This window comes from Cebus imitator, unplaced genomic scaffold, assembly GCF_001604975.1.
Source record: "Cebus imitator isolate Cc_AM_T3 unplaced genomic scaffold, Cebus_imitator-1.0 Scaffold231, whole genome shotgun sequence".
Lineage (NCBI taxonomy): Eukaryota > Metazoa > Chordata > Mammalia > Primates > Cebidae > Cebus > Cebus imitator.
In genome coordinates, this window is record NW_016107546.1 from 2,470,127 (window position 1) to 2,484,388 (window position 14,262).

The window sequence follows — 14,262 nt, forward strand, 5'->3', positions numbered from 1 at the left end:
GGGGAGAGGAAGGATTCAGCCAGTGCTCAGAGTGAAACTGAGTAATGTCAGTTCCATTCATCTCCACCCATCTTCAGGTGGCATGTTCGTGGAGTAGTTTAGGAATAAATCCATGGTTTGTGGAGTACTCAAATACCTAGTGGTCTGCTGTATTACATTATGGCTTTCCCCAGAAGTTTCCAAGGCAGCCTCCAAGTCACTGGCGGGAGAATTTGGCTGGAACTGCATGCAGGACTGCAGAGGGTCCTCCCCACAGTTATAGAAGGGACTGCTCCAGGCCTGAGTGTTCCAGGACTGCGTGCACCAGGTCTGAGTGTTCCAGGAGTGGTTGGTCCAGGACTGGATGTTCCGGGTCTGGTTGCTCCAGGTTGAATTGCTCCAGGTCTGGTTGTTCCATACCGGAAAGTTCCCAGTTGTGTTCACCAGGCATCCCTGGTGGTAGGAAGAGTAGAGGCTGGGGTAGGTGGGTGCTGAGGCCTTCTGAGTCGCATCACTGGTATTCCTTGGCCAGTTGTTTTTCTGCCACCTCTTAGATTTCATTCTCTGGTTCTGGAACCAGGTCTTCACCTGTTTGTAGCTGAGGTTCAGGATGCTGGAAAGTTCTTGCATCTGCTGAAGGCTGAGGTATTTCTGTCTCTGAAATCTGTCATTGAGCACACACAGCTGGGTGGAAGAGAACACAGTTCTGGTCTTCTGTCTCTTGACCGGGACCTTGTCTTCCTTTGCTGTGGCGCTACTCTCTGCAGCAGTGGGTCGTTTGCCTTTGGGACTGGTGGAAGAATCTGGGCTGTCCTGAGCAAGCAGATCCATGGAGGAAGGAAGAGGGGACACAGTCTCTGTGTGAGGCATCTCAGCAGAACACATTTGCAAGGATGGATAATTTTCTTCAGGCTCACAAATCACAGGCGCAGGTGAAGATTCTCCACAGTCAGATGCTTCGGTGCAAGGCAGGCTTTGTGAACAAACTGGATCCATACTCATGTTATTATTGGGGAAGAGGAGGAAAAAAATTAAGACCTGGACTGGAAAAATGGCTAAGGCAGCCTTAAGACTTTTGTCTGGAAAATTTTAGAGAAATATGACCTCCAGAAGCAAAGTATCAGGAAGTTGGAATGAAGTGAGTCACCTCCGCAGTAACTGGAGGCAACCAGCTGAGTCCAGCAAAAAAACTCAGGCAGTTTCTTTAAGCATCTCTTGATGAAAGATGAGGCTGTGACATCAAGAGACAATTCTAAGGCCGGGCACGGTGCCTCACGCCTGTAATCCCAGCACTTTGTGAGGCCAAGGTGGGCAGATCACTTGAAGTCAAAAGTTAGAGACCAGCCTGGCCAACATGGAAACCCTGTCTCTACTAAAAATACCAAAATTAGCTGGGCATGGTGGCAGTGCCTGTAATCTCAGCTACTTGGGAGGCTGAGGCAGAAGAATTGCTTGAACCCAGGAGGTAGAGGTTGCAGTGAACTAAATCACACCACTGCACCCCAGCTTGGGTGACAGAACAAGACTCCGTCTCAAAAGGAAAAAAAAAAAAACAATTCTGAAAGTCGTAATTGGTTCTACCAGGGGCCAGGATGATCGCATCTGGGTTATAGATTCTATCTCTGGCCTCATCTAATAGCTTTTTTTTTTTTTTTTTTGAGACAGGGTCTTGCCCTGCCCTGTCACCCAGGTTGGAGTGCAGTGTCATGATCAGATCATGGCGCACTGCAGTGTTGACCTCCCAGCTCAGCCTTCTGAGTAGCTGGGACAACAGGTGCATGCCACCATGCCTGGCTAATTTAAAAAAATTTTTTTTTTTTAGAGACAGGATCTCATTATATTGCCCAGGCTTGTCTCAAACTCCTGGCCTTAACCAATTCTCCAGTCTTGGCCTCCCAAAGTGTTGGGATTGCAGACATGAGCCACCACGCCTGGCCCAAAAAAACATAATAATATGGTTATTTGAAGAAGTGATTTCCTTTCAAAACATAAATTCATTTCTTCTTTTACTTTTGTAATTTTCTGAGGTGAAAAGTAGAAAATTCCCAGATTTTTCATTGTTGTAATGGTGGAAGATTTTAGATAAGCAAGGAAGGAGCTAGAATTACCCATGTGATAATGAATTAGAGTTGGAGGTGTATGTTAAGTATACTCAGTGTGAATTTATATTTAGCTTAATATAGATACTGATGGTTACACATGACAAATATTTATAGATATGCATAGATAGATAGGTTGGTACATGCACGTGTATTTCCTAGCTCCATTGGCTAAGAGGGCCCAGAAGCCATGTCATCCCTGTAGCAACAAGCACATCTAGTACCCATTTATCTTGGTTTGTAATACTATTCTTCAGTAAAAGCAACCAGGGCTCCTTGAAGAAAGGCCTAATGAAAATATGTAAGATTAGCCTGGAGCGTCTTATATATCAGAAAGCAAGAGAGTACTCTAAAACTAAAAACAATAAAACTGCTCCTCAGTAATGGGAGTATGTCAAAGGGTCACAGGAGCCATGTGAAAGAGTTCACAATAGCCAACAAAATGGAGAAGTATTTGAATTTAAATCAAAGTATAAAATAAATATCTTTGAGTCCATACTGATATAAACAAGTGATTGAATAATAAATAAATATGGGAGTCTAGACAAATCTCCTATGCAGAAAAACTCCAAATAATTTATGTAGGTAAATACTTCACTGTCAAAGAGGCAGAACATAATTAATTCCCCACTCCTTTAAGTGTGGACTGTTCTTAGTGACTTACTTCTAGGAGTACAGTGTAAACACGGAAAAGAAGACAACTTCACAGTGGAGGAATCTGGCAAACTATCCCGCCCAGATGATCAAGGTTTGCATTGAAAGCACTAAGCAATGTTGATACTGCACTGTGTTCTCTGGATCTAATGGGATGAAATGGCACTTTTGTGTAGTCGTGCTTCCAGAAAACCCTCATAGCCTTAGACTAATCATGGGAAGAACATCAGACAAATCCTAATTGAGGAGCATGCTATATAATACCTGGAAAGTACTCCTCAATGCTGTCAAGGTCATCTGAAACAAGGAAATTCTGGCAAACTGTCACAGTCAAGAGGAGTCTAAGGAGACATGATGACTAAATATAATGTGGTATCCTGGATGGGATCTTGAAATAGAAAAAGGATATTCGTTAAAACTGAATAAGGTATAGACGTTTGCTAGTAATAATGTATCAATATTAGTTCATTAATTGTGACAAATGTAACATACCCTTGTAAGACATTAATAATAGAGGAAACTGGATGTGAGGTATATGGGCACTCTCTGTACTGTCTTCACAATTCTTAGGTAAATCTGAAACTATTCTAAAATGAAAGTTTATTTTTTAAAAGGTAGGAAAGGCTCACATTTTGATTGTACTATTGAGATAAAACTTGGTGTTTTTATCTGAGAATGAGGTTTCCAAGAATTGAAGATACAAGTTAGCTAAGTAGTCAGTAGCAGTGAAACCATAGAATATAACTTCACACTACTTGTGGTTTTAAGGCAGATCTATGCCACAGAGAGTATCAGAACTCTGATCCTTCTTACAATGCTATATCTGACTAAAAGAAAGAAAAATAACTGTGGTCCTAGTTGCCGATGTTGACTTATAGCCAAAAAAAGATAACTGTCTTATTTGAAAGCATCATGAAATGTTATCAGTATGCAGAAATGAGAGGAGATAACAGAGAGCTGTTCTATTGTATTTTTATTTGATGTTTTAAAAGAACTGTTAATAATATAATGTGAAGAGAAGTTTTAATTTCAGAGGAATGGGATGTTTGGATTTTAAGATTTAATTTTGCAAAATACAGTGTGTTATTTTAAAAGTGAACTTTATAATGAAAAGAGTTTGAAATTGTTTTCTGTATTATTATTTATTTATTTATTTATTTGTAAAATTTACTTTTCTGCCATGACAATTACATGGCACATTTTCCCTATTTTTAGCTTTTTTTTTTGGGTAAAGTGATTTTTATCTCTTCTAGATCAGCAGTCCCCAAACTTTTTGGCACTAGGGACTGGTTTCATGGAGGAAAACTTTTTGACGAATGGGGTGGGGGATAGTTTCAGGATAAAACTGTTCTACCTCAGATCATCAGGCATTAGATTCTCATAAGGAATGTGCAACCTAGATCCCTTGCATGCACAGCTCACAATAGGGTTTGTGCTCCTATGAGAATCTAATGCTGCGGTTGATCCAACAGGAGGTGGAGTTCAGGTAGTAATGCTCACTCACCTGCCACTCATCTCCTGCTGTGTGACCTGTTCCCTAACAGGCTCAGGGGTTGGGAACTCCTGCTGTAGATAACCTTTTGAAGATCTGCAAATTAACTTTAGTACTTTTTTGTATTATTCAATATTTTAAACAAACAAAAATCTAGAGAATAACATAACACATGTATTTTCTGCATATCCACTACTCTTTAGTCAGATCCTAACATCCTCATTTTTGAAAAGATGTAAGCCGGGCATGGTGGCTCATGTCTGTAATGTCAGTACTTTGGGAGGCCAAGGCGGGCAGATCACTTGAATCCAGGAGTTAGAGACCAGCCTGGGCTATAAGGCAAAACCCTGTCTCTACAAAAATTAGCCAGGTGTTATGGCATGTAGTTCCAGGTACTCAGGAGCCTGAGGTGGGAGGATCAGTTGACCAGAGGCTATAGTGAGTTGTGATCCTGCCACTGCACTCTAGCCTGGTGACAAAGCAAGACCCTTACTCAAAAAAAAAAAAAAAGGTAAACATTACAGGCCAAGCTGTGGTCCCCGTGGATCCTTCTTCGTTCCTAATCCCCTTCATGCACACTTTTCCACAGGTAATTACTATCCCAAATTTGCTTTAATTATTCCCATCATGTTTTATGCTACGACTACAAATGTGTGAATCTATATTCCATTGTACGTTAATGCCAACATTTTTAATTCATTTTACTACTGATGGACAATTTAGGTTGTTTCCAGATTTTTACTATTACAGATGCTTCTGTGAACATTCTTATTCATTTCTCCTTGTGCACATGTGCAAAATTTCTCTGGAGTACACACTTGGGAGTGGAATTGCTAGAATATGGGGCATGTACATGTTGTATTGATCAATAGTTAACTCTTATTTATTGCTGTGTATTCCATTACATGTATATACCATAATTTGTTTATCTAACCACTTATTTCTAGACATTTGGGTTCTTTCTGTTTTTTTGACTATTAGAAATAAAGCAGCTATAAACATTTGGATATAAGTTTTTGTATAGGCATATGCTTTGGTTTCTCTTAGGCAAATGCCTAGGAATGGAGGAATAGCTGGGTCATGTGGTAGGCTTATGTTTAACTTAAGAAATTCCTCAACTGGTTTCCAAAGTGTTTGGACTATTTTATATTCCCAGTATCAGTATGTGAGAGTTCTTGTTGCTCTACATCCTCACCAACACTTGGTATGATTAGTCCTTTTTAGACATCCTGTGGTGTGTGTGGGTTTTCATTGTTTTAATTGACAGTTCCCTGATGACTAAAGATATTGGGTGCCATATGCATATTTTCCATTTATATATCTGTTTTGTAAAGTTCAAATCTTTAAAACTGAGTTGATTTGTTTTTTTTGAGTTTTGAGAATTCTATACGCAATTTGCATACAAGTTCTTTACTAGATATGTAATTTGCAGATCTTCTCTCTGTGGATTATCTTTTTATTCTCTTAACAGTGCCTTTCAAAGAGAAGTTCTTAGTTTTGATGAAGTTTAGTTAATCAACATTTTCTAGTATGGGCATTTAGGTTTTTGATATGTCTAAGAAATCTTTGCCTAAACCAAGATCACAAATATTTTCTCCAATATTATTTTTTTCTTTTCCATCTTCTTCAGACACGGTCTCACTCTGTTACCCAGACTGGAGTGCAGTGGTGCAATCTTGGCTTACTGCAATCTCCATCTCCTGGGTTCAAGTGATTCTTGTGCCTCAGCCTCCTGAGTAGCTAGGATCAGCAGCGTGTGCCACTATGCTCAGCTAGTTTGTGTGTGTGTGTGTGTGTGTGTGTGTGTGTGTGTGTGTGTGTGTTTAGTAGACACAGGGTTTCGTCATGTTGGCAAGGCTGGTCTTGAACTTCTGACCTCAAGTGATCTGCCCACCTCAGCCTCCCAAATTGCTGATGATGCAGGATTTTTCTCAGCTACTTTGCCAACCAGGGACTTGCTCGGCCATGGGCCTGCCTCTGGCCCCCACCCACTTGGCCCAACTGTGCTATAGCTTGTACCCATGTTTAGTGGTTCCCAAGCTTTTATCGTGCGTCTAAAAAGAATGAGGATATGCTGACAGCTTGAAGTGTGAGGATGGGTGGAGAAGAATTTTATTGAATGATGGAACAGCTCTCAGCAGAGAGGGGATGCAGGGGGTAGTCTCCCACCACAGTCAGGTGGTTTCTCTCTCTCTGCATCTGGGCCTGGGGTTTTTTATAGACTCAGAATAGGGAGTCCGTATGGATTGGTTTGTGAGTATGCAAAAAAGGTTAAAGTGAAGACAACACTCAAAGGTGGTCATGATAGTATAGAAAACCAATTAGGAAAGGGTAGATATGTGGCCAGGCATGGTGGTTCATGCAGGTAATCCCAGCACTTTGGGAGGCCGAGGCAGGAGGATCACCTGTGGTCAGGAGTTTGACACCAGCCTGACCAACATGGTGAAACCATGTTTCTACTAAAAATACAAAAATTAGCCAGGTGTGGTGGCACACACCTGTAGTCCCAGCTACTTGGAAGGCTAAAGCAGGAGAATTACTTGAACCTGGAAGGTAGAGGTTGCAGTGAGTTGAGATTGCACCACTGCATTCCTGCCTGGGTGACAGAGAGAAACTCTGTCTCAAAGAAAAAACAAAGGGTAGGTATGCATAAAATAGGTGAAGGGTGGGGATCAATTAGAGGAAAGCATGCCAAACAGGGAGACAGGTTCTCAATCCAGTCCATGGATTTACCTGGGACTTGTAGCTAGGCTTTAAAACTGTCTTTAGTTTGAAGGTTGGGTTTCACTAGGGACCTGTCCCTACATCCGATTTGCCTAGGCATTTGTCTGCCTCCTGCTACTACCAATTCTATCCTCTGAAGAGGTATGTCTAACGGCCATTAGAATAGGTATAATGATTGATATTAATGGGGGGTGCTGTGTTGGGAAAACGGCAGTCAGCTCTCCCTCAGAGGCCTATCTAAGGTTCCCTGGTAAAAGGGAGTCATTGTCTGAGGCTCCAGTAGCATCACTGGAGTTTGATGGCCTGAAAATGAGAAAAGACAAACCACGTTATTAGAAGACATATGTAAAAACGAAATAAGAGGGTAAACACAGCTCAAAAATCCCAAGGCTGCCAACATGCCCAGATAACTGGTGGCTATAGTTATGCCTGCTAAGATGTGGGTGCACGAGGCTTGGCTTTGGTCAGCTTCTTTGGTCTTATTTTCCCAAACAAAGAAACTTCCAGGTTACAGACACCCTGTTTACTCCTATTACCTGGCAGGATTTGCAGGATAATTGCCCAGAACTAGAATATTGATCCAGATTTTTACATCACCCATCCCTTTTGTTTCTTCTGAGCTACAGCTGATGATCACTGGTAGGTTTACAGAAATAAGCAGGGTTAGTCTAAAATGCAGACAAAAACTTAAAAACAACTAACGAGACTATAATTTAATGACAAGTATATGATAACTTTTGAAACATAATTTTTCTCTCTCCAGTCCTCATTTTTGTCAAAAACAAATCATGATATGACTGAGTTGTTTGCAAAATAAAACTTTAGTCTTATATTTGGCCTGGTTATTTGCATAAAGTATAGCAAGAATAATTATTTTTCACACAGGCTTTTTAAATTGGCTTTGATGGAACTCTGTTCCACAAGGAATTTAAGATAAAACTTTTCAAAGCTGAGCCCAGCCATGGGTTTTTACCCTCAAATACCTATGAGTTGGGTAAATTCTTCTCCTCTTTAGGTCCCAAAATATCATGGGGTTCTTGGGCCTATTCTTTACTCACCACAGGTTGGGAACCCTGTACAGGGATCGTGTAGAAGACAAAGTATGAGGCCAGTTTTCCCAAGGGGCTTTTATTGGCTCTGCGAGTCAAACTTGATTTCTTAAATGTAAGCACACCCTTCCAGTCAAAGCCTTGGCAAAACAGTCACTTTCTCCAATTGTGTCCTGTTGCAAAAGAAAATGGATTCTTATTGCACTGAGGCAAATAACTGTATTGCTGCAAATTAAGAATACTCATGCTGGCGCGGTGGCTCACACTGGTAATCCCAGAACATCGGGAGGCTGAAGTGGGCAGATCATGAGGTCAGGAGATCAAGACCATCCTGGCTAACATGGCGAAACCCTGTCTCTACTAAAAATACAAAAATGAACTGGGCATGGTAGCATGTGCCTTAGTCCCAGCTACTTGGGAGGTTGAGGTAGGGGAATCGCTTGAACCTAGGAGGCAGAGGTTGCAGTTAGCCAAGATCACTCCACTAGATTCCACCCTGGGTGACAAAGTGAGATTCCATCTCAAAAAAAAAAAAAAATACTCACAAATAATTTCCAAATTCTGGAGAAACTAGGCAGAAAGAAATAAATGTGCTTCAAATTTATTTTGTTCACTGGAGTATAGCTTACTCAATTGTTAAAAGCTATAAATACCTCAAAATAAGTTTCCCTGACTCTGAAAAACAAAACAAGGATCAGCAGTGTCTTAAGCGAAAAGTTAAAAAAGATTACTTGAGCTTTCTATTAGTTCAGTACATTTTGTTAACTCTTCCTCTGCTTGATGTTCGTGAGCATTTCATCTCTTCATGAGTCCTGTACATTTTTGCTCTATTCCAATGTGACAATCTTCAAAGTTATCAGAAACCTGCATTTGAGAGCACCTGTCAAAGTCCTATAGCTGATTATAAACCATCTTTTAAAAAGGATCAAAATAAGACAGTTGTCTGTGAATGACAAAATGTCTTTGGGTGTCACAGTAAAAAACATGATTGACAAAGAAATTTGATTATTTCTGTGGTTTACAATAACAACATAATAATCTTAGTTATGATTGATAGCATATATTCAGACATTAGAATTTTAGAAATACCATACGATTTTGGAACATATAATAGTATTTTTACTAAAATATAACCTGAAGAAGATTAAACATTATTTTTATTTTGGCAATGCCACATAACTAAACATGTCAGTTAATCCTGTTTACCTCTCTTTTGGAAGCTCCAAAAGCCCTCTGTAGCATCCAAAAGTAAGGGGTCAGAAGAGACAACCTTGAAACTGAAGTTTGATTTTGGGAAGCTTGTTAATTATGTTAGAGGTTTCAAACACTTTATATTATGAAATAGAATTCCAGATTACCATATTCATTTATTTAGCCAAAATAATGACTCAAAAAATTTTTTTAAGGTAAAAACTTTTACTCATTAAAAGGGAAGCTGGGTGCAGTGGCCCACACCTGTAATCCCAGCACTTTGGAAGGCCAAGGCATGTGGATCATCTGAGGTCAGGCATTTAAGACCAGCCTGACTAACATGGAAAAACCCTGTCTCTACTAAAAATACAAAAGTTAGCTGGGTGTGGTGTGCATGACTGTAATCTCAGCTATTAGGGAGGGAGGCTGAGGCAAAAGAATTGTTTGAATCCAGGAGGCGGAGGTTGCGATGAGCCGTGATTGTGCCATTGCACTCCAGCCTGGGCAACAAGAGCGAAACTCTGTCTCAAATAAAAGAAAAAAAAAAAAGAGGGAATACAGCTTTCCAAACAATCTGTCTCTGGTCTCCCCCATACCCTTTATTTTTTGATGAAACCTCATAGATAATTCTGTCCATTCTTAACCAGTTTGACCATGAGGTGAGATTCTTATAAACCTTTACAAATTTTTGTTAAAGAGCAGATCAGTGCCTTAAGAGAACCTTATTGTGCTTTTATTCTAATGTTCAATTTACAGAAAAGCCATATAATACCCTTTTGAATTTAGTCAGTATGTTCACATACAGAATTTCTTTTGCAAGATTAATTTTTACAAACCTTCCACAACTTGTTTAAACCTTGAACTTTATCTTATGCAACTTAAAACAATTCTTTAATTCTCTAAACTAGACAAAAATGTACATTCCCATGCTTTCTATTTCTTTTCCTTTGCTAAAAACACATTTTACTTTCCTTAAACACCTTGATGTAAATCTGTTTTCAGTAGTCTCATTTACATGGTATAATGGTACACCTTAGCAATTTTTAATTTTTTTTTCTTTTTTTTATTGCATTTTAGGTTTTGGGGTACATGTGAAGAACATGAAAGATTGTTGCATAGGTACACACATGGCAGTGTGATTTGCTGCCTTCCTCCCCTTCACCTATATCTGGCGTTTCTCCCCATGCTATCTCTCCCCAACTCCCCACTCCTCACTATCCCTCCCCCATTTCACCCTAACTGACCCCAGTGTGTAGTGCTCCCCTCCCTGTGTCCATGTGTTCTCATTGTTCAACACCCGCCTATGAGTGAGAACATGCAGTGTTTGATTTTCTGCTCTTGTGTCAGTTTGCTGAGAATGATGGTTTCCAGGTTCATCCATGTCCCTACAAAGGACACGAACTCATCGTTTTTGATGGCTGCATAATATTCCATGGTGTATATGTGCCACATTTTCCCTGTCCAGTCTATCATCAATGGGCATTTTGGTTGGTTCCAGGTCTTTGCTATTGTAAACAGTGTTGCAATGAACATTCGTGTGCATGTGTCCTTACAGTAGAACGATTTATAATCCTTTGGATATATACCCAGTAATGGGATTGCTGGGTCAAATGGAATTTCTATTTCTAGGTCCTTGAGGAATCACCACACTGTCTTCCACAATGGTTGAACCAATTTACACTCCCACCAACAGTGTAAAAGTGTTCCTATTTCTCCAGATCCTCTCCAGCATTTGTTGTCTCTAGATTTTTTAATGATCACCATTCGAACTGGCATGAGATGGTGTCTCAATGTAGTTTTGATTTGCATTTCTCTAATGACCAGTGATGATGAGTATTTTTTCATATGTTTGTTGGCCTCATGTATGTCTTGTTTTGTAAAGTGTCTGTTCATATCCTTTGCCCACTTTTGAATGGGCTTGTTAGTTTTTTTCTTGAAATCTGTTTTAGTTCTTTGTAAATTCTGGATATCAGCCCTTTGTCAGATGGGTAAACTGCAAAAATTTTTTCCCATTCTGTTGGATGCCGATTCACTCTAGTGACTGTTTCTTTTGCCGAGCAGAAGCTGTGGAGTTTAATTAGGTCCCATTTGTCTATTTTGGCTTTTGTTGCCAATGCTTTTCGTGTTTTGGTCATGAAGTGCTTGCCTACGCCTATGTCCTGAATGGTTTTGCCTAGATTTTCTTCTAGGGTTTTTATAGTGTTAGGTCTTATTTTTAAGTCTTTAATCCATCTGGAGTTAATTTTAGTGTAAGATGTCAGGAAGGAATCCAGTTTCTGCTTTTTGCAGATGGCTAGCCAGTTTTCCCGGCACCATTTATTAAACAGGGAATCCTTTCTCCATTGCTTGTCTTTGTCAAGTTTGTCAAAGATTGGATGGTTGTAGATATGTTGTGTTGCCTCCAAGGCTTCTGTTCTATTCCATTGGTCTATATCTCTGTTTTGGTACCCCTACCATGCTGTTTTGATTACTGTAGCCTTGTAGTATAGTTTGAAGTCCGGTAGTGTGATACCTCCCGCTTTGTTCTTTTTGCTTGGAATTGACTTGGCTATGCATGCTCTCTTTTGGTTCCATATGAAGTTTAAGGTGTTTTTTTCCAGTTCTGTGAAGAAGGTCATTGGTAGCTTGATAGGGATAGCGTTGAAACTGTAAATAGCAATTTTTAATTTTAATGTAAAGCCTGGTAAGTTATTTTAGTTATGTGCTAGGCACAGATAAGGTCTGACACTTTCCAGTATAGTTAGGGGTGTAGTTAATTCCATGTGTCCGCAGACCTTACCAAACTGTAAAGCAAGCAAGGTGAACAATTTTCAAAAGTCAAAGAAGCAGGTTAGGTGCTGTGGCTCATACCTATAATTCCAGCACTTTGGGAGGCCAAGGCAGGTGGATCACCTGAGGTCAGGAGTTCAAGACCAGCCTGGCTAACATGGTGAAAACCTGTCTCTATTTAAAAAAAATACAAAAATTAGCTGGGCATGGTGGCATGTGTCTGTAGTCCCAGCTACTCAGGAGGGTGAGGCAGGAGTGTCACTTGAACCTAGGAGGCAGAGGGAACAAAGATCATGACACTGCACTTCAGCCTGGGCAACAGAGCAAGACTGTTGTAAAAAAAAAAGAGAGAAGAAAAACCCAAAGAAGCAATTTATAACTTTAAAGCATTTAATAAACTTAGTAACTGACCTGCATAATTTAGATCACTTATTTACATTTCGAAGGCATTTGTATTTTACCAATAATCTCTAAAAATTTCTATTTTTCAAAGATTAAAATTATGTGAACTATGTTCTTCACGTATACCCCAGAACCTAAAGTGCAATCAAATATATATATTTTTAAATCATGTGAACTAAAAGGCATTACAGCTTTTATTTTTCCTTCAAAAAATATTTGATCTAAGTGCTTATTTTTCTCTAAGCCTATTAATTAGAGCTCTTTTTATACAAACATCACATACATTACACATATATAACTACACAGACAGAAAATCCAGTAGTTGTAAGATTTTTCATTGCCCAGTCTTCTTTTTTTTTTTTTTTAATGGGTCTTAAAATTCTGTGACAAATTTTGGTCAAGTTGTTTCCATTAAAAACTACTGATTTTGGAACAGGAGATCCAAGATGGCTGAATAGGAACAGCTCTGGATTGCAGCTCCCAGCAAAAACACAGAGGGTGAGTGACCACCGTATTTCCAAACGAATTTTTACTGCCAACAGACCAGGAGATTCCTGGTCAGAAAAGTGCCACAAGTCTCCAGCACAGCTGCTTCAGCTGGCACAGGGTGTCTCCGGACAAAAACTCACACAAATTCGGGTGCCATTTCAACTGGCAACTGGAATGCCTGGGAGACAGAGTCACCCATTCAACTGAAAGAAAGGGGGCTGAAACGGGGAGCCAGGTGATCTGGCTCGTCCCACTCCCACAAAGACCAGCAATCTGAAATGCTCTGGATTGAGAGTTTCACAGCAAGAACAGTTGGATCCAGGATGGTCCAGCTGTGTGGGGGGAAGGGTGTCTGCCATTACCGAGGCAGTCCACCATTACCAAGGCAGTCCGCCATTACAGAGACAGTCTGCCATTACAGAGGCAGTTCTAACTATACCCCTATTAAAAAAAAAAACTGCAAGGAAGTTGGGCAGAGCCCATGGCAGCTCAGCAACACCTCTGCTGGCAGACTGTGACTAGGCTGCCTCCTCACTGGGCAGGGCATCTCTGAAAAAAGGCAGCAGCATGACAGAAACTTATAAATAAAGCCCTACCTTCCGGGGACAGAGCACCTGGGAAAAAAAGTGGTTATGAGTTCTTCTGCAGCAGACATAAATGTACCTGCCCAGCAGCTCTGAACAGAAGAATGGAGCTCACAGCTTAGCACTTGAGCTCCTATAAGGGACAGACTGTCTCTTCAAGCAGCTTCCTGATCCCCGTATATCCAAAGAGTCACCTCATAAAGGAGAGCTCAGACTGACAACTGGCAGGTATCCTTCTCCAACAAAGATAGCAGAAGATGAAACTGGCAACAACCCTTACTGTTCTGCAGCCACTGCAGGTGATCCCCAGGCAAGCAGGGTCTGGAGTGGACCTCCAGCAATCCTACAGCAGAGGGGCCTGACCGTTAGAGGAAAACAAATAAACAGAAAGAAATAACTTCATCATCAACAAACTGGACGTCCACTCAGAGACCCCCTCTGAAAGTCACTAACTACAAAGACCACAGGTAGATAAATCCATAAAGATGGGAAGAAACCAGCACAAAAAGGATGAAAACACCCAAAACCAGAATACCTCTCCTCCTCCAAGGGATCACAACTCCTCACCAGCAAGGGAGCAAGGATGGATGGAGAATGAGTCTGATGAATTGATAGAAACAGGATTCAGAAGGTGGGTAGTAAGAAACTTCTCTGAGCTAAAAGAACATGTTCTAACCCAATGCAAAGAAACTAAGAACTTTGAAAAAAGGTTGGACGAAATACTAACGAGAATAAACAGCTTAGAGAGGAATATAAATGAATTGATGGAGCTGAAAAGAACAACACAAGAACTTCGTGAAGCATACACAAGTTTCAGTGGTTGAATTGAC

The 14,262-nt window shown here is 40.4% G+C and overlaps 2 protein-coding genes across 2 annotated transcripts in view; one reads left to right on the forward strand and one right to left on the reverse strand.

Moving 5' to 3' along the window:
• Nucleotides 1-14,262, forward strand: part of SLC16A10 (solute carrier family 16 member 10) — a 156,365-nt gene that overhangs the window by 68,945 nt on the left and 73,158 nt on the right. The window lies entirely within an intron of this gene.
• Nucleotides 58-1,167, reverse strand: LOC108281760 (homeobox protein NANOG). The gene has a single exon (XM_017497449.2). The coding sequence runs from the start codon at nt 979-981 to the stop codon at nt 58-60; it is 924 nt and encodes a 307-aa protein (XP_017352938.1). The 5' UTR covers nt 982-1,167.